The following is a 20,691-nucleotide window of genomic DNA, read 5'->3' on the forward strand; positions in this document are numbered from 1 at the left end:
GTTGTTTCAAAATGTCCGTGAGCTCTTCAACCCAGATATATTCATTAAATACCCAAACTATTTTGTCGAGACAAATGAGACGAGAAATTGCATGAAAAAAAATAAAAACCAAACACATCATTTTATTTAGATTTCTTCAATTAGAATATTTATTTAATAAGGATAATGAAAAATACACAAAGAATTTTTTCGAATATGAGAAATCGACTTATATAGATTAAGTAATAATAATATGGATCGAGTACATAAATCAATAGTAATATAGATCAATTACACGTTATGTATTACGTGATTTTATATAATAATTTTCTATATAACTAGCGCTTTATTATATCGATAACTGCATTTTTCAATATCGATAAAAAAATTTGAAAAAGATGTATGTATAAGATATTTTCTTCATAATAATATAATTTTAAAATAGAGATTAGTAAATGAAAACGCTATAATTTTTGCAGAATTAATATGTTCCACATTTAAAAAATATTCAAATATTACTAATCAATATAGCTCACAATATATGAACTAACTCAATAATATTCACGCACCACACTTGACTCAGATCATCCATCATCAATCAGACATACATTTTTTAATATATTTTAAATATATTAAATTAATAAATTACATAAATATTGATATATTATATTATTATTAACTCTGTTCACGATCTACGAAGTGTCAAACTATCCTCTAACTGAATATGTTAACATTCATATCAGACACATAACAAAATATAATAATTGTATTAAATTAATAAATTCACAAATAAATATCAACTATAATTATTACTAATCTCGCACGATGTACGAAGTGTCACCGAATTCTCATCCAACTGTCATTGAATTCAATAACATTCACATTGTCGTCCGCCAATCGGACAAATGGCAATAATAATATATGCGATTAATGCGATTTAAAACAAAACATTTCAGGCGTTTCACGGATTTTTTATTATGGGCCATTCACACATAATATGCTTAAATAATAATAACAATAATATGTTTAACAAGATACAAAGAGAAAAATATAAAGAAGACAATTTCTATATTACATATAGATGACCTATTATCTTAATAAATAATAAAAAAGCAAATAAATCCTATTAACTGTGAATCAAAACAGCTTATCCTGTTTGACTTGAACATTTGATATTAATCCATTTTTCAGAAAGAGAAAGAAAGAACTTAATTTTTTCGTAGTCTTTTTTATTATTGATTGATTGCAATCAGATGCGCTATGAGCATATCTAATTTATTTAAATGTTAACGAATGTAAACAAATACTAATAAAGACTATGAAAAAATTAAGTTCTTTCTCTCTTCCTCCCTCCCTCCTTTCCCTCTCTCTCTCTCTTTCTGAGAGAGAAAGTTTTCTACTAAAATGTATTAAAACGCAGTAGAGAATTAATAACGGTTGTTGTAATTGCGGTAAACCTACTGCAAAATATAAGAAAAATATAGAAGTATAATATTTTTTGAGTTATTATCGTGAGAGCTTAAATGATTAATGTCTATCCTCCTACTGTGACAATCGAAATACCGATACATAATATATTAACCAGTTTTCTCGCCACCTACAACTCCGCCTTTCTCAACTCCCACGCGTTTTCCAACAGTTTTCCTTTCACGTGACAGATGCACAATCGTTTACATGACAACCGTAGAACAGATCGGAAAACTCGTACTGATCTGAATAGCTTCACGTTTTCTACAGAGATGAGAGCTAGTTTTCTCTATCTATTTTAAAATCAAAAATATTTTAAAACAGTTTTTTCCGTCTTATATATTTCAGATGCAGATACTATTTGTAAATGATTATGATTAAAGTGCATTAATTAAAAGAATTAAATGTAATTAATATATATATTTATATAAAATCACAAAGGACAGATTTTTTTTGCAGTAATTTTATAAATACGATTAGAAATAATTCATAAAAAATGCTTCCATTTATCAAATAAGATCAAAATTTAAAAGTAAAATCTTTCCACTCTAACGGAACACAAAAGTTTAAATAAACAATTAATATCTGCCTATTGCAAATGAATAACAAAATGCGAGAGCGTAATTCGATCGAGGCGATCAGCAATGAATTGAATCTTCACATGTATGTACACATGAGCAGACTTCCTCCAGGCTCAAATAGGACAGAATAGGTAAATAGCAGTCGATGAATGAAACGAGACAAGTAAAGAGGAGGGCATATAGAGGACGATGTTATTATCTCTCGTAATTAAACGGACTCAAATTCGCTATCGATCGTGTCTCGTCGAATTAATTCTCGCTCCACATCGATATGTTTGCATGCATATATATGTGTGTGTGTAGTATTCTCTCGATGTATTGTTATCCCCAGTAACAAAATTTTATTCAAATTATAGGCAGATTATAAGAAATGAAGAAGATCAATACACGATGTTTAAATAATTATTAAGCAATTTTTAAAAAAGAATTGCAACACATACATAGTCTTATAATAATACATTATGATATATTATAGATAATTATGTATTATATAACTAATGTAAAGCTCAAAGTAATAAACTTCTATAAAGAAAAGTTACATTAAAATAAATAATAAAATGATTATATCATTAAATTACATAACGTTATAATCTATAACTATAAAATTAAATCTTTAAAAAGACGAAAAGTGGGAAAATTCTTTAAAAACTGAGTGTTCCGAGAAGATAGCAATTTTTCAAATATTGTTAAAAATTATATTCTCAATAATTATATACACAATGTATAGTATATGGATGCAATATGTGTTATATTTTTCACGTTCTTATAAAACGGATAAAAATGCAACCGAGAAGCGCGATACATAAACGAAATCACCACGTCGCGACCTGAAAAAAGGTCGTTGATTTGTATATTGAGCAAAACGGGAAAAACACGATAAAAAAGATAATGTGTTAGATGCAATTTAATCCGATTTATCGAGGCGAGATAGCGTGCCGACGAAAACGAAGATGACCGAAATATACAAGTCGATCGCGTCGTCCAATTAATCGCGGCGGCGATGCATATGCATGCCCGCGTACGACCCTGGAATAACGTCCGTCCTGGCTATTTCGCACTAGTTATGTATTTAAGCAATGACATTTATACATACGTTTGCATACGTTTCTCTCTACGTACGTTTAGCGATTCCCACGCATGAGAGAAAACATTGTCCCGGAGCCTTCGTCGCGTCGAACGCGCACTGCGAAAATTCGCACCGAAAAGTTTTAGGTCGGCGAAAAAAACACGCGAGGTATAATTATATTGCGTCGCAGGAGAACAAATTTGCACGCGTTGAAAACGGGCAAGGAAAATACATTAAACGTATTAGCATATTTTCGTATTTTCTCTCATTACTATTCTTTCAAGGGAATATGATGCATAGATATCGCGTGTAATTAATTGCCCCGCATTTTCCGTTTCTGTTTCAGAGACATTATTATTCTCAAACATTATCATTAGTGTAACCTAACCGCAATCGTCTGACTCGCAACTGATCGCGTCGACGGGAACGATAATTTACCGTGATATTTGCCGCAAAATGTTACAGATTTCCTTGGGGAATCGAACTATTACATCCGTTCTCGTGCAAGATATTGAAGGAGCTTTAAGGCCAGGTCGTCAACCAATCTACAAACACACACCTTATATTTTTTCTTTTTTTACCGAATAGATACTAATTATCTGAAAATTATAGGAAATTATGAAATAAGTGATCGAATGAAATTTTTACATTACATAAAAAAATGTCAACTATATACATAAAATATAATAAAAAAATTTAAAATAACTGATGTCATGAAGTTCTCTTAATCCAAATCGTCTAAAGGTGATTTAAAAAATAATTATGAAATTCACAGATTACGAAATTCAATCTCATGTAGAATATCATGGTATTGAAATTTTATATAAGTTATTGTCTTTTTCATACGGGCAAATATAAAAAAAAATCGTAAAAAAACAGAAAATTAATTACTATCTTGCTATTTGTCAATGGAATTGCTCTTACAATTGTCGCATGACCCAGATTAATTGCATTTCAAAATAACTGCACGCGCAAGATTGCGTGTATCAACTGAAAGTGATTGCGCTGCGTTAAAACGGCGCCAACGATTTCAAGATGATCTAAAAGCAATTCGTTTTGGCGCTGAAAGTAATCATGTTTCCTGGAATTATATTATGAAGAAAATTACTCCAAATGCGACGATATCATAGCAAAATGAGGAATAAATCGCTGTGTAAATCGTATTCGCGGTTCATCTAACGACTGCTTTCTTTCGTGCCCACCCGTACGTCTACGTATACACAATAATTTGGCCGTAAGATAGTTATAAGAATATATTACACAGAGAAGGAGTATAATTGCCGTTTAGAATCTGTAACATAAAAATGTTATCCAAAAAGAGAGTCACAGGTACAAAAGAATCCATTCCCTCGTTCTTTTTTTCATATTAAATCAGATACATAATACAGCTTGTTTCAATATTATTATTCTTATTAATAAATTAAATAAATTAAATATTACTCTCATTATTATATAAGTTGCTCTTATTAATAAATTAAATATTACTTTTATTAATAAGTTAAATCATACTATTCATATTTAATAATTTAAGTATTATAAATATATTTCTTCTTTATAGAGAGAATATCTATCATTTTATTATAATAATATAATAGTAGTAATTAATTAACTAAGTATACGAAAATATAAAATTACAGTACATCATCTTAAAAAAATTAAAGAATGATATAATACTTGTTAATAATTAATAAACAGTTCAATTTCGCATAAGATTATTTTTAATCGAACCTCATCGATAGCCAATATTAATAAACTCTTGAAATAGCAATTTATCTTTCCTTGTTTCTCATTTATTAAAATTCATGATAAATTATAATGCCATAATACATAAAACTAATTATTCTGACGTAGTTTTAAGTTTCATTTTACTTCCCTACAACTGGTCTTACGTCTATGGCTATTTGTCTACAGGCGTGCATCAGCGTAACATTGTTATCCGTTGTCTAAACTAATGAACGATATCGTACCGTAACTAATCTCCCACTAAGATATGCACTGCGTAATGCAAGCTGAATGAAAGATAAGATGATATACACCGGCAAGAACCGCGGCACGATTTATAGCACATGTGGTACGACATAATTAACATGTGACGTGCTTACCACACATACTTTTCACACGGTCAGATAATCCATCGTGCAGAAAGATTTTCCTAACATGTAGAGAGACACTTCTTTTTTCCGAGCATTAAAATCTTTCACAACACACAAGCGCGATGAAGAACTTTATATCTAGCGAACAATCGATATGATCGCGGGATTTATTAAATTCACAAATTGATGAAGTTCATGATATAATTATCTGCAATTTTACAAAACTCGTACATAAAATTCGCGCGAGAACCGTGAAATAATCACTTAAATCTATCTTATTTGGTGGAGGGTTTATTGTAGTATTAAAACGATGTCATTTTCCGAGCGGATATTAAGCCTACTTCATCGGCTTAACGATAGCCGTTAAAAATGTTTTACGGACATCTACATTCCGCGCTCACACTTTATACGCATCTTTTATAACGTCCGTAAGTCGCGATTGGTATTTACGACCAACAAGAACGTACGCGAAGAGATGCGTCGAGTAATAAAAATATATTTTCGTATCTTAACGCGTCCGGATAATGGCTCGATTGCGAAATGCTCGTGACAGTTACGGATACGTAGTTTCATTTTACGTAGATACATCCTAGGAACACTTAAGAATTCTTCAATTATTGTAGCACGTGGTATGATACGTTGTATCTGGAGGCGTTATCGGCGTTCTCACACGTGTTTTAACTCGATAAAGGACGCTTGGATATAAGTAGCAGGGAAGTTTCTTGCAAATGGGGGGAAGTACTTAATATAAGACATCTTTTTTAAGAGCTCAAGTATAAAGCGGAAAATGGAAAAGGAGAGGGAGAGTCTTTTTATATCTTATTCCCAATAATATTTATTCATGCGTATCTATAAAACACTGTAATTTAAAATAAAACAGATAAAAATATAATTAAAATATATAAAGGAATAAAAGTGTACGTGTATGCGTGTGTATATGTATGTGTGAGAAAGAGAGAGGAATTAAACAAGATAAATGTAACACGTAATTATTTTTTACTGTTAAAATTATTAATCATTTTATAAAATAATCAATAAGTGAAATAAGTGAAATATAAAAGAGAAAATTAAATAACTACAAATATGATTCTGTAGACTAACAACTTTCTGTATTTTCTACTTTTTATCACATATATAGCTATGTTTTATAATAGAAATTGTTATTAACGTGCGCTTTACAGCTTCTTTTATCGTAGCTTCGTGCAGAATTAAAAGGGGGACAAAGAGGCACCTACGTAATCGAAACAAGGAATGTCCTGCGCAAGAGAGACCGAACAGAATTTCTCTTTTTCTCTGTAAAATCTGAAGTCGATTTTCGGGAGGGATATCCAAATCAACATCGACGGACAACGGAAACGCCGCAGCGGAAAAGTCGCATCGCCGTCAGTCCTCGCGCGCACAAACGTGCCTCGAGAACCGGGAGAGCTGAATGGGGGATGCATTTCTACGTAAGAGAAGTCTCGCGCGCGCTGCGCGCGCGGAGGGGATGGTGTGGCCTGGTTTCATTGAACCTGCCTGCACCGCGTACAACACCACGGTGCCATACGTCGGTCCCGCACCCCCGCGGACACCCCCGCGCATCCACGAACGTTCCCACTCGCGAATATTCGCAGTGCGGAGCGGTGCGCTCGCGACGTGGGGGTCGGCGGTCGACGCAGAGATTGGGGAGAGGGAGCCAAGGGGGTGACTGGGCCGGGGTGAGTTGAAGCTATGCATAGCCCGCGACGGGCTATATATAGGTCGCCGTTTCTATAAATAGAACCTCGGTCGTCCCCCCACCAATACCTATCGCCACCGTGGAGCCCCGTATAAGCTGCGGCGGTCACGAGGGGCGGTCGGTGTACCACCCCGGTGTATAAAAGTTTACAGCTAAATATACAACCACCCCCGCCCGCTCTCGCGACCCAGCCGTCGCCGTTTCTGCTGCGGATCGACGCGCTGCTACTCTGAAAATACTTCTTACCCCCGGCAGCTGCCAAGATGGTGTTGCTGCTGCTGCTTGCTATTCGGACACGAATCATTTACTTCGAAATTTAAAGCATACTGAGAAGATACGTTCAATTAACTGAACATCAGACAAAAATGGGAAAATAAGATATATATTGTTAAGATATTCTCTATATTCTATTAAGATATTCTCTCTTATTGTTTTGCTTAATTTTTTTACTATTATATATATAAAGAGAGATTTAATAAATAAATTCGTCATACAATATAGAATAAATCTGCAACCTCCAAGCAATAAGAAAGCCAAATAAGAAAATAGAAACTATCTAGAAACACTTTTACATTTATACAGTACATGTGAAGGAATATATTTACAATAAAATATTTGAAAAATATCCTCTATAAGAAATTTTTCTATAATTTCTCTATAAGAAATATCAACATGATGCATGCTGAGTCATATTATTCGTTTAAACCCCAATAAATTCATTACCAAAATAAGATTTAGAGATTTGACATTTTAGATAATAATTCTTAGAAAGCTTTCAGAAATACTTTTTAGACTTCGTAGTTGTAATCATATATTGTCGTTATTATTATCAGTAAATAGAATGTGATTCGAGCTATATCAGCTATAAGATCAGGTTTTTTCAACATCCGACTTTCGCAAGCGTAGTTTGTGTAATACAGCGCACTTCCGTTCTTGCGAGCACAAAAGATGTCATATGAATTCATTATGTAAAAACTGGCTTATAATAAATGGAAATATTCCTAGAATTTCATAACACGACTTTCTGACATCTATTTTTTCAAAACTATCGCTACATTATTCTTATATACATTTCTATTTTCTTCATATAAGCAATACTTTATTTTCTATAAGTTTATAGGGAATCTTTTTTGGAAATATTAACCATATATATTAATCTTAAAGCAATGTCTTTTTACGGTTGAAGTTTAGAGCGATTGCATTTTCATTTCGTGCAATCTGAAAAAAAATTTTTTAACTGCCATGTCTCGAATTCCATACCATTTTTAATAGTGGCATTTTAAATTTTTAAATACTTGAATTTAATGTGACACAATTTATGGCGATTTGTATAGAATATTTGTACAGAATATTTTAAATTTAATATGCAAACCGAATCTAACAAGCATTATCTTAAAAACATATCACATCGTTGACATTGACATTAACAACAATCATTAATCAATTCAGCAAGCAAAGAGATATGATGTAGGTGTAATGTTGTTTGTGTATGTGTGTGCAGAGTTCTCATAAACATATATGTCTTTATATATTAGAAGTTTTTTGTTTGTATTTATAAGCATATGATATTTAATTGTGTAATTGTGTGAACTTGATCTTTTTAAACGTTCGAATGATCGTGAATCTTAATCGAAAGTTAAAAAGAGACTTGACATATTAATCGCATCGCGGGAATATAATATTGAATATATATCCTACATAAGAAATCATAAATATTAGCTATTTTGAAGAATGTTGGAAAATCATATTTATGTTCTTAACTAACTTAATTAACTTAATTTTCTTTCGCAATCAGTCTATGAAATTTATATTTTTCTTTTAACAACAATTTAAATAAATGCGCAGTTTTTTTTTAAATTATTTCATGCTTACTATTTTTTTAAATTAACATCCTGCTTCAGTACATTTGTAACAATTTAAACGAAGAACAAGATCTTTCATATTTTAAATAATCTTATATAAGAGCGTGAAAATGCGAGTTTCTATCCTATATAAATTTTAATTAGATAGATGCTATTTTCACAATTTACAGATTCGTTATGTAAATGGATTCATCTTGTTAAAACTATCCCTATTTTTATACTCTCGTTTATATACAGTACACATAACACGAAGCTAATAACATGAAGCTAATGATAATTGAAATTAACAGAGAACACCATTTTATATCACGCTAGCGTCTAAATATAAGTTAAACACGGCTGGGATCAAATACAAATATAGCCTAACGTGACATAATTTATAGCGATATATAACGTAATTTATATTTAACTTGATTCTCTCCTCTCATTCTTATATTATAGAAAAAGTGAAATAATAAAGAAAGAAATGCATTGCTTCGAAATTTTAAAATGACAGACATAAAGACGAAAGGATATATACATTGTGTGTTGTAATTTTAATTATCATCGAATTACAATTTTCATTTTATAAGTCGGTAAATAATTTTCTCCGTAATTAATTTCCTTTTTACTATACTTTATACTTTTAAGTTATTATTAATTAATTGGGATTGATTAATTTGTTTGAACAGTTATTTGGAATCTTACTTGTTTAATGTATAGAATGCAACATTCTCATGGGGGAGATATCGGATATATTTAGCAATAAATCACGGATCGCAAATCGTCTCCCTTTCTTTTAAATAGAGACACCTGTTTTAGGTTGAGACACCAAGATAGTCTTCCTAAAATATCTACGTTTGGAAATAATGGAAAAAAACGAGCATTTACTTACGATTAGCAAATAGATAACTAAGCAACCCTTTATGCTAACAATAAGACCAAGTTTAGATCTTTTATTCTTGGATAATATACGACAAAAAAGATATGTAAAAGAAAGAAATAGGATGAACATAATGCTATGCTATCTAGAAAAACGTAGCTAGGTCAATCCTTATAGCGCCCGTGTAAAAGTCTTTATGAGCAATTAACCAAAATTCTTTCCGGCTCAAATAAGACTCGATGGCGGTATCCTAACATTTAATGTATTGATCAACCGAGGAGCAATAAATAGAGATAGAGCGAGGGGCGTCGTGAGCCTGATTAAACTTCATTCTCCGCTAATGGTTTATAAATAGGCAACTTTTTTTTCTTTGCCTTCCACGCGGTCACGACGGACGGGAGAAGTGTTCCTGGAACGAGCGTCCTTCCATTCCGCTGTCCTGCCTCCTCGCCTACACCGCCTGCCGACCTCGTCGACATTTTCCGATATTTCTCCGCCGATTTTCCCGACATGTGGCGCCGGCGTCGGCGACGTGTTTTCGCAGGAAATTGCGTATCGACACTTTTAATGGCGGCTGTTATTTGATGCTCTCGAATGCAGATGCCATGTGCCCGATTCTTGAAATCAAGGCGATGACCGGATTGCCATATCAAGCGCGCATTAATTTAAGCGATTGGAAAAAATGGATGTATAATAGTTATATTTTTGCAGTTGCCTCATAATCGTCTTTACAAAGTATACTCTCAAATTATAGAAAATTATTTTTCTTATTTTTGCCATGTAAATCATTCGCAAAATAATACACGCAAATTATGCAAATGTATCAAAAATAGGCGTATCATGTGAAATAAGTTTCGAATATTTTCTTGCAGAAAATTATTTTCCTTTGAAAACACTGGAACATATAATATGTTATTTTATTAAAATATTTAAAATATCGCCAATTCAATATCTTAAATTCAAAGGGCTATTAAATAATGTATTATTGTAATGTAAAAATGTATGTATCTATCAATATACTTTAAAGTAAATATGTATTATTTGAAAAATCTATCTTATTATTCGATGTCGGAAAAAAGTTGGTATTATTCGTCAGCACTTCTATAATGAACTATGAACTTTGAAATGTCACGGAGCAGTGCACACGTGCATATAGAGATTCTTCTTTTCCGTCCCGCACGCGGGCCCCGCAAATAGCCGTGCATAGGGGCGTAGGTCGGATCGATCGCGGGGTAAAAGTGAAAGGACACCCCAAGGGGCGGCTGAGAGGACTATCAAATCGTGCATCGAGTCAGCCGACTCGAGAGAGGCTCGAGATCGTCTGTTGGAGAATAAGCCGGGTGTCAAAATCGAGATTTGTCCCGAAAGGCTGATCCATATCGAGAATATCGCCTCAAGGATAAAATGGACATTTTATTTCCCAAATATAAAATCGAAAAATCCCCTAAATCTAACTGAGAAAAGATTTTAATCCAGGTATTATCTACTTAAAATATTATATGTAATAGTGTGTGTGTCAATAAATCTATTTGATCTTATCATAGAAATATATATCTCAATTTTGTGTATATCATATGGTTGAAAATATTTGTAAAATCAAATTTGAACTGTAAAACTTATAAAAGCAAGATAAAACATCGAGTAAAACATATATCATATAGTTATATTTCATAATTTTTTAAATTTAAAGATAAATGGCATTGTTGTACATATAAAATAATAAAATATCGAGAGATCTAAAAATAGTACATTTTTCACTGCACTAATGCATTGATTTATACGTACACATTTTACATTACACCTGTCTGTATTTAATATACTTGTTTCGTATAATTAAATGCATATTAAGTAAGAAAAAACGTATTTGAATTAAAATATTCACAGAATATAATTTTTTGTAGTAATTTACTTATTTTTTTGTTTTTGCTATCATATATTTAATTTTAATAAGCAACAAAATTATTATATTGAATTTATAATTAAATTTTATTATTATAATTAATTGGCAATGGAAATACATATTTATTTATTTTTAAAAATTCCATCAAATATTATTCATAATATTGCAAAAGCATATCTTATATAAAAGAGATTTATAGAGGGTATATAGAAGAGGCGAGAAAAAATTTTTTCATGATATTATATGCGGTTCGCATCAATCTAGTGGATCTGGATGGCAAAGGATGAACTTTATACGCCTCAACTATGTCATTTCAAATTTGGCAGTAAATTTAATAGATAATATCGAGGTATATATAAGAGAAACATACGGAAAAGACCATTTTAAAGGCTATTTTAAAAAAGGGAAAAAATATTATTTTAACGTACACACACAGATTTTCGATTTAATAACGAGTAAATTTTTTTTTGTCTCTAACTTTTAGTTATTTCAGTGTATAAATAAACATGTAATGTTACAAATCTAAAATTGCGTTTGATAGAAAAAGGTAAATGACAATAAAATCTTATAGAGATATGGAAAATAATATATCCTGCATTTTAATAAATTTTGCCTGAGAATATAAACATATCTTCTAAATATATACATATCTAAATCCAATCCACGTGCTTATTAAAGTAATAATGATAAAAAAGATTTTTTTATAAAATATAATTTTTTTTATTATTATATTGTATTTTACATAATTATAAACGATTTAAATGATTAATATGATGAACCTAATATTCATGTTCCTCTGTTATTTAAATAGGGCATAAACATTTGCATATTGATAGAATAATATAATATTTCATTTTGATGAGAATTTTCAAAAGAGTTGTACGGGCATTTTCAAAATCGGAAGTGATACTTGCTACAATTGCAAATTGCTCAACTAAGTCAGCTTTAATTTTTTGACATATATATGGAATATAATCCGTTTAATTATTTGATTAATATGGAAAGTACACATAATATTTTTAAATCTTCACATGAAGTATAGAAATTCACAGTATATAATCTTTCAAATTCCGAAGATATTTACCTGTTACTCTTTTCATGATTTTGGATATAAATGAACAAGAAACACACGCATGTATGCGTACTTGAGTAAAACTATGTTTATGCTGTGCGTTTTGCTCTAAAGAAATATATTATGTATATTCTATTATATCATAGTTACATGTGCTCTATATCATTGGAATTCATTCTGTAATCGAAGTGCATTATTCATCTCATGACTCAAAGATTGACAAATTTGTTTTAAATCGAAATATAGATAACACATTTTAATGCATTGATTAAAAAAAATTATGTAAATTAATCCTTACGGATTTAAATGATAAAACAGAATTAAATAAAATTGAAGTGAAATCTGGCGATAAAAAAATAGAAAATAAAGACAGTTTTTAAAAGTATTAAGGTTAAATTAAAAGCTTTAATTATGACGACAAACGAATAAATGTCAAGAGCTGAAATCTTCATATAATATGAAAACGGCCAACTTAACCCCAGTTTCAATCTGTTTTACGTCAACATGTAAATGAGATGAATCAGCATTTTCTCCCCTTAATAATAATTATTCGACACGAAATTCATTATTCATCAATAGTATATAAAAACAAATTTCGTTAAATTATTTTCCTTCGATAGCACACACATAAGATAAGATATTTATGGTGATACAATGGTAATACAAAAATTTCCTGGCGCGAATCTTATTGGGCAGCTCCTAAAACAAATCACGGAACCATTGTCAAAGTTTACAGTGAAGCACGTGAAGAAACGACCGTTCATAAAAAAATATGTGCTAATTAAACTGGGACATTTATATTATTGGTACGAAGACAAGGTAGTATTGCAAAGAATTCCAGCAAAAAAAAAGCGTGTTGATGACATTCGCACGATGGAGCTAGGAGCGAAATTATTAATCGAGGTAATAATAACAATCATGAAATTTTTGCGCGTTACACACACACACACACATTAATTTTATAATTAATTTGTTAACATTTTTCGCGAAATAAAACTCAGATATTAAACTCAATTTTTAAGATATTAGTCTTTGGGCTTTTGTGGGGCGTAATCATATACGAGACACGTAAAGCTGTAGAAAGATCGCGCATCGTTGAACAGCTAAGAATTCAAGAATTCAAGGATTTAGAAGTAGAAAAGAATCAGCTGATGCGGCGAGTCGAAGATCAAGTGATCCTAACGAAACGGCTCAAAGATATCATCGTAGAGTATTCGAGACAAGTCGGATGTACGTTACCGTATGATCCAGAAAAAGACGAATAAAATGCTTCGTTTGATTTGAAACGCACAAAGAATTGTAAAAAAATCTCAGTTATGAAAAAATATTAAAGCACATATCCATGTGTCACCTTGTTAAAATATCGCATTTCCAACACGAGTCACAATCGGAGAAAGAATTATCTTCCTTCACCAATATAATCCCCTTTTCCGAATAAATTGACCGCGTTACGTTCTCGGTGAACCACAAATTGACGAGCAGCCCGCGCATCTCATGAAGCGCAGACTCCGCCAACCTGGGACGGTTTAAATTTTGCGCGGATATTCTTCCGTTACCGCCTGTCCATCACATTCTGATTAACATTAGCATTCGTTTGCATAACGTTATTTCCGCGCGCGTCCCACTGTATCTGACTCGCTGCGACGGATTTCACAGTTTACGCATAAGAGCGAAATCCAGGCTTTCGGCGTCAAAATCAGCAACGAAGGAAAAAATGTCATTAAAGATAGATGGTATCGAAAGTGTGCACGAATCAATACTGATTCGACAAGCGAAAAACAGATTATCATACATTTAATTTTTTCGCGTTCATATCGGAGTAATAATTGAAATATATGAATAATTGAGATTCTATAACTATGAGAGAATACACATTTCTTAATTAATTAAAAATAAAAATTAAATAATAAAAATATGATATAACATGATTACATGATACATGATTATAAATAATCATGTAGATTAAATCTTCATTGAAAATAAATTAACCATAAATTTATTCAGAAATCCAATTAAAAGCAAGATTTATAACTTTCTATAAACAAGCAAAGTCGTAAATAATTTGTAGCATAAAGTAGCAAAAGCATAACCGACGACGATCCGCGGAGGAAAGTTTCCGACAAAATATTTTCCGATTAAGAATATTTCGCACACGAGGGAATATTTCCTCCCCCAACAGATTCAGTTCTTGATCGAAATGGAAAGGTCTTTTCTCAGAACATTATCATATAGTATAATATGAATACATGTTTGCAGAATCTATATTTGAAAAAAAAAACGCGCGTGATGTTCATCCCTTTTAATTTTCCACTCTCTAAAAGTGAATCAGTGTATTATCACTGTAATCAGTGCTGTACTTATAACTGTTTGTAATCAGTGAGTATTTACTGTTTCTCAGTGATAATACACTGATTCACTCTAGTGAAAATATAGTAGTATATATACTACTTTCACTAGACTGAATCAGTGTATTATCACTGAAAAACAGTAAATACTCACTGATTACAAACAGTTATAAGTACAGCACTGATTACAGTGATAATACACTGATTCACTTTTAGAGAGTACACTTCTACATGGGAATTATATATTTATATTTGGCTCATAGATATTTGTATCATTCATTGTAAATAAATGTGGCGAATTCTTATGAAAGATATCCACATAATTTTCTTTTTTAAAGAAAATGAAAAAAATTATATTTGTATCATACTTGTATATATTGACATAAATAATAACAAAGCAAAATGAAATTATTGTTCTTTAATTCTCGTTATCAAAATTATTTCAGAAATATTTGCGATATAAAATGAGAATTGCTTCTTTTTTATAAACATCGACTTTAGAGAGATTTTTCAGAAATTTTTTTTATCTTCATATATCGAATATTAGAAAAAACAGAATACATGTCATGCACGACGCAAGAATCTTTAGATACCGACACCCGTAGGAGCGATCGTATTTCCGAAACCCCCAAGTATTCGTGAAACTCAAGAGAACATTTCGAATTAGGTTTGAAACAGACGTGAAACTCGATATTGATGTCTCTGTGACATCGCGACCGAGAAAACCCTTACGAGCAACTGGCTTCTCGTGCCATATACACCATTTCAAATCGGGTAACAAGAGAGCGACGATGCATCGTGTATGTACTCAATTGGTGTACGATGAATAAAAATATTGACAGGACCCCTGAGAGATAAACTCGCACAATACTTTCCCGTAGCTTCGTGATAAAATGTACAAGAAGACATATTTTATGTATAGTTATCTCTTTTCAAATTTTTATAATCATAATCATATTTTTATATAATTATTTGCATAATGTAAAGCTCATTTTTTTAATTAATCTATAATTCGTGATAAAATTTAAGGCAAAATTTTACAATAGTTGCTTAGTAATTAATTCTGTAATTAATTTCCACTCGATAATGATTTTTATAAAACTGAATAATTGTCTGGACAGAATAAGTAATTATGTTAAGATAAAGAAAAGAATAAACTTCTTATTTATTTTCTTATTCACAAGGAAAAAATAGTATTACGGTTATTTCAAACGTGCGTGCTAAATCACAATCAGATAATTCTTTGATACACTTCCTAAGGTGAGAATTTAGCGATAAGACCAATCATCTACTTTAGATATCAAAATGTGACTATCACGTTAATTTCTTACAAAATTATTTTCGTTATCTCTTTTGCTAAACCGTTGTAAGAAGCATAAAAAGCAAATTCCGTTGTAAGAAGCATAAAAAGCAATTTCAAATTGACAACTAACATTTTAACAACTCACATTTTACTTCATAAAAGTTTTTTTTTTTTATGTATAAATTATTTCAAAAAATATCGGTTTTATATTTAAATAATTTTTTTAGTAATTACAAAGCAATTAAAATTAGATATAGTAGATATACATTTATTTATAATGATTATATTTCAATGTGCTAGTTTGTAATTTTAGTCCATTAAAATTCAAAAAGTTTAGAAACAAGAAACGGTAAAAAATTTCTTTAGAAAATTATGATATATTGTCACGTCTATCATATAATACAATATAATATAGTTTCAAAATATTAAATTATATTATAAGTTATTTCTCTACAACATAGCATAAAATTCGACGTCGACACATACATCAGTTTGCCACCAATTTATGTTCCAATGCTTTCAACGTAATTCACAAAAGTATTTTACAAAAATCTTTCCAATTGCTTCATTCTACATGCAATGACTTAACAGAAACAAAAATCATTTCAGTTTACAACAAATTTTAAATGCAATTTTCCAACAAATAAATGGGAAAGACAATACTGGAACAAGATATATACTTTACATAAAAATCTTAACATGATTTATAAAATTACACGATATAAAACAAGTGAAATATAAATAGAAGCGATTCTGATAAAGAAGGATTAAATCTATTTCGTCTAAAAGTCGAATTAGTATGGATCACAAAGCTTTCGTTAACTTGATTTTCACGAGACAATAATTCCTTTTAGTTTACTTTAATCGCATCCGATCTTAAGAACGGCTTCCGCTCAAGTTCTGATGATTAGACCCTTAAGGATTGGTAAGTCGACCAATCAAGTCCTTTTCAGGTTTATACAGCCAGCATTCTTAAGGCTTTTGAATGCCCTTTTTCGGTCAATAAGCAACGATGTCTGAAATTGGGTCAAAGCTAGAATTAACAATATCTGCGTTGATATTCTCTGTGTCTAGATTGTATTAATATTATAAATATTGTATATAACAGAATCAATATAATTGAAAATAAATAATATTTAATTTTTATTAAAAATCGTTTAAATAATAAAATATTATTAAAATGTATAATGTGTATGTTAAATAAATTTAGATAAAGATCATATTAATTAAAATGATTTTAAAATATATAATATTTTTTTTACTTTAATTAAATTCTGCAAAAATTTCATTATCCGCCTTTCCATTTTTATCATAATTTTTTTACAATTTTTATTAAAAATTGTAAAAAATTTCAATTTTTAGATATATTTATAATTAAACAGTTATTATTTCGATAATGAAACAACATTCTTTGATCACAACTTTCATTTTTGTATCTTTTCAACTTGATACGTATAGACAATACGATTAATCATAATATCAATATGTTGCTATTAATGATAGAAATGTAATATATTATGCAATATAAGAAGTAATATAACTTTTTTTGCAACAAAGCTATCTTTTCTTAAAGAGAGTGTGATCTCTACATAGATCGATTACTATTAACCTATCGACGACTATTAACCTTCGATTAGTTTTCGGGGTCTAACAACAAATTTTCAAATAAGATCGATTTCTCCTTTTTCTGCGCGGAACATCTTGAATTAGGCCAAAGCCATTCGGGTCAATAAATTGCCTCTCTTCCGACGTCATCGCGGACGAAACTTAATCTGCTCTCTATATAGAAATATGTAGCACACCTCTTTTTTATATTAAAATGATATTTTATATAATTTTTAATCCATCTTAAAAAAATAATATAAAAAGATTTTATTTTATCCCGTATTTCTTAGATTTGAATTTATGAATAATAGAATATAAATTTTCATATACACATACATATATATACGTATAATTAATATATATTAAATAATTAGACTGAATTTCGAATTTCAATAGCAAAAATTTTATATTAATATCATTAACATTTGCTAAAAAAATTTAAAATTTCATACTTCTTGTACTAAAAAGTATAAATTAAAAGAAAAATAGTATTAAATAATGATTTTAATAATGCTATTTTCTTGTTCATTTAATAACACAAAATTAAAAATTTTATATTTTTTTAAATTAGGAATCATATGAAAAGCTGGTCACATCTCGAAAAAATATTTCGAATCTTCACTTGATTACACTTTGTTATTTTTTTAAGAAAGAAAGTAATTTTTCAATGGATAATTTAAAAATTTAAAAATATTTGCTGTGTATTATTTGCATGTGTAACTTATTTTTTTAATAATATATATAATATATAGAACTCTAATTCATTTCGAGTCGTTCATGACACGTTACAATTGTCTCAATTTAAAGGAAAGAAGACGGAGATTATGATGACTAACAATACTTGGCGATTATTTTAACCTTTGACCTTCCTGGTACCGTTCTATGGTCGGGTGAACAAACGGCAAGATTTATGTGCGGTGAAAAGCATTGAGTGCAAAACCGGTCCTTTGATCGTGGCACTGCCCTTGGACTAAGCAGTATTCAAACTACAAAAGCATCGCGTTAGCATGATGTTAATGTAATTTATAATGAGCCGCGGTAATATACCATGCGTGTTTGCATGATAAAATGACTTCCTTTTTCCATCATTACATTATACAATTACAATTGTGATTCGCAGAAAACTTTAATTATCGATTTTTAAAGAACTAGATGGTTCAATTAATTACACTCGCAGTGCAAAAATAATATTACAAGCTTAATTAGTAGAATAGAAAAAATAAAAAAAGAACATTATCAATCAAGAGAGATAAGCAAAAATACTTTACAAGAGAAAAATAAAAAAATTAAAAAAATTATTAGATATAACCATATATAAAATATATCTTGTTATCATATACATATAAACATATTATAAAATATTATCCTCTCTCGAATAAATATAATTCAATATACTTCAATATACTGTATTTTACCACTTACATAATTTTTTAAAATATATTTTACCGAATAAATTGCAGCGTTCTTTATCGCAAATACAGCACATATGACATTAACTGACACTGAATTATTAACAATATTTTTAATAATATATTTAATAATGATAATAAATTACATTTCTTTAGTATTTTATTTGTCCTAAACATTTGTCCCAGGAAAATTGTTCCATAAAACCAAAACTAAAAGAAGAAAAGATATTCAAGGTTCATTTTAACATCGCATTTAGCGTATTCATCTAATTTTGTGTTCTATTTATGTGACATAAAATATGTTTATTGTCAACACGAAATGAGAATAAAACAGCTACATTTAGCGCTAAATTCAAAATACGGATAAAAAGGCGGAAATGAAAGTATGAGAATAAGAAAAGATGGTTATTTGTTAGCCGAATAATTCGTTGAATTTGTAACATAGTCGACAAGAAAGGGCATGGATGGACATAATACAGGATATAACTGAAAGAATTGACCTTTTGCCTTTCCGGCGTTGGAAAAGTATCATAATTTTAGATTTTGTCAGAATGTTATCAAGCCATTCGTAAAGTTAACCACCCTTCATTCAAAAAAATTCGGTTCATTTAAATTATGCAATTACGAAATCAAAATTGAATATAATTATGTTCTATTTTTTTGCTATCAATAAGATTAAACAGATTTATTTATAAACATGATACATGTGTTATATTTTAAATCGAAAAAAACGTAAGACAAGCTCGTTGAATCAAAATTATTAATATTTTTCAAAAAGCAATAATATTTCTTTTTCTTTTATAATTAAAATTATAATCACTAATTATACTATTTATGATCTATATAATATTTACATATTTAATATTCAATTGTACAGCTGTAAAACGCAAAAAAATACACAATAATAAATATAATAAATTATTATTAAATCATTCTTTCTTATTTTAACTTTTTACTCCTCAAACATTTTTTCCTTTATCATATTTTTTTGTGTAATTAATTTAATTATCTTTAAAAATATCAACCTCGATACTGATAAAATGATTTCTCGTTTATTTCGTACATATATATTATATATTAAACAAGAACACTGAGAAATATTTCATGGCTCTCTTACGCGTAATAAACAGCTATTATTAAATGATAAATGAAAAATATGATACAGTAGTGTGCATTAGTACATTTGTGATCATTTTTTTATTAGTTGCTGAGTGCAATATTTATCAGAGTTGGCAGGATTTCCGGCTTTATGAATAAATAAAAAGATCACATCAATTATATTATAGTTAAATATACAACTATATATATATATATATATATATATATATATATATATATATATATATATACATATATACATATATACTATATATAAACTCTAATATAAATAAATTCTTTTATTCTCATATTGAAAATTATTATTTTTTAAA

The 20,691-nt window shown here is 29.8% G+C and overlaps 2 protein-coding genes and 1 long non-coding RNA gene across 5 annotated transcripts in view; 1 reads left to right on the forward strand and 2 right to left on the reverse strand.

Moving 5' to 3' along the window:
- The window catches only part of Task6 (TWIK-related acid-sensitive K[+] channel 6), an 88,721-nt gene that overhangs the window by 36,872 nt on the left and 31,158 nt on the right, over positions 1-20,691 (reverse strand). The gene's annotated exons all lie outside the window — the stretch shown is intronic.
- On the forward strand, positions 13,097-14,475 carry LOC145971899 (putative OPA3-like protein CG13603). Of its 2 annotated transcripts, XM_083099993.1 has the most exons (3): positions 13,097-13,256; positions 13,329-13,502; positions 13,622-14,475. In XM_083099993.1, exons 1-3 carry the CDS (start codon positions 13,254-13,256, stop codon positions 13,862-13,864), a joined length of 420 nt encoding a protein of 139 aa, XP_082956119.1. In that variant the 5' UTR covers positions 13,097-13,253; the 3' UTR covers positions 13,865-14,475. The 2 variants fall into 2 exon arrangements, with proteins under 2 accessions (XP_082956119.1, XP_082956118.1); XM_083099992.1 differs by having other exon boundaries at positions 13,097-13,502.
- On the reverse strand, positions 17,059-18,832 carry LOC145971523 (uncharacterized). The gene is made up of 3 exons (XR_014438894.1): positions 18,711-18,832; positions 17,875-18,026; positions 17,059-17,263 (listed from the first exon to the last, which is right to left on the reverse strand). It is a non-coding gene; the product is annotated as an uncharacterized LOC145971523 (long non-coding RNA).

This window comes from Camponotus vicinus, unplaced genomic scaffold (genome assembly GCF_025532165.1).
Source record: "Camponotus vicinus isolate PSW18456_S1 unplaced genomic scaffold, iyCamVici1.0 SCAF_5, whole genome shotgun sequence".
Classification (NCBI taxonomy): domain Eukaryota; kingdom Metazoa; phylum Arthropoda; class Insecta; order Hymenoptera; family Formicidae; genus Camponotus; species Camponotus vicinus.

Bases quoted from the DNA above. Each gene is read 5' to 3' on its own strand.
- LOC145971899 (XM_083099992.1), top strand. From the start codon at position 13,254: ATGGTAATACAAAAATTTCCTGGCGCGAATCTTATTGGGCAGCTCCTA. The intron at 13,503-13,621 runs GTAATAATAACA...TCAATTTTTAAG, and splicing joins GAGCGAAATTATTAATCGAG to ATATTAGTCTTTGGGCTTTT.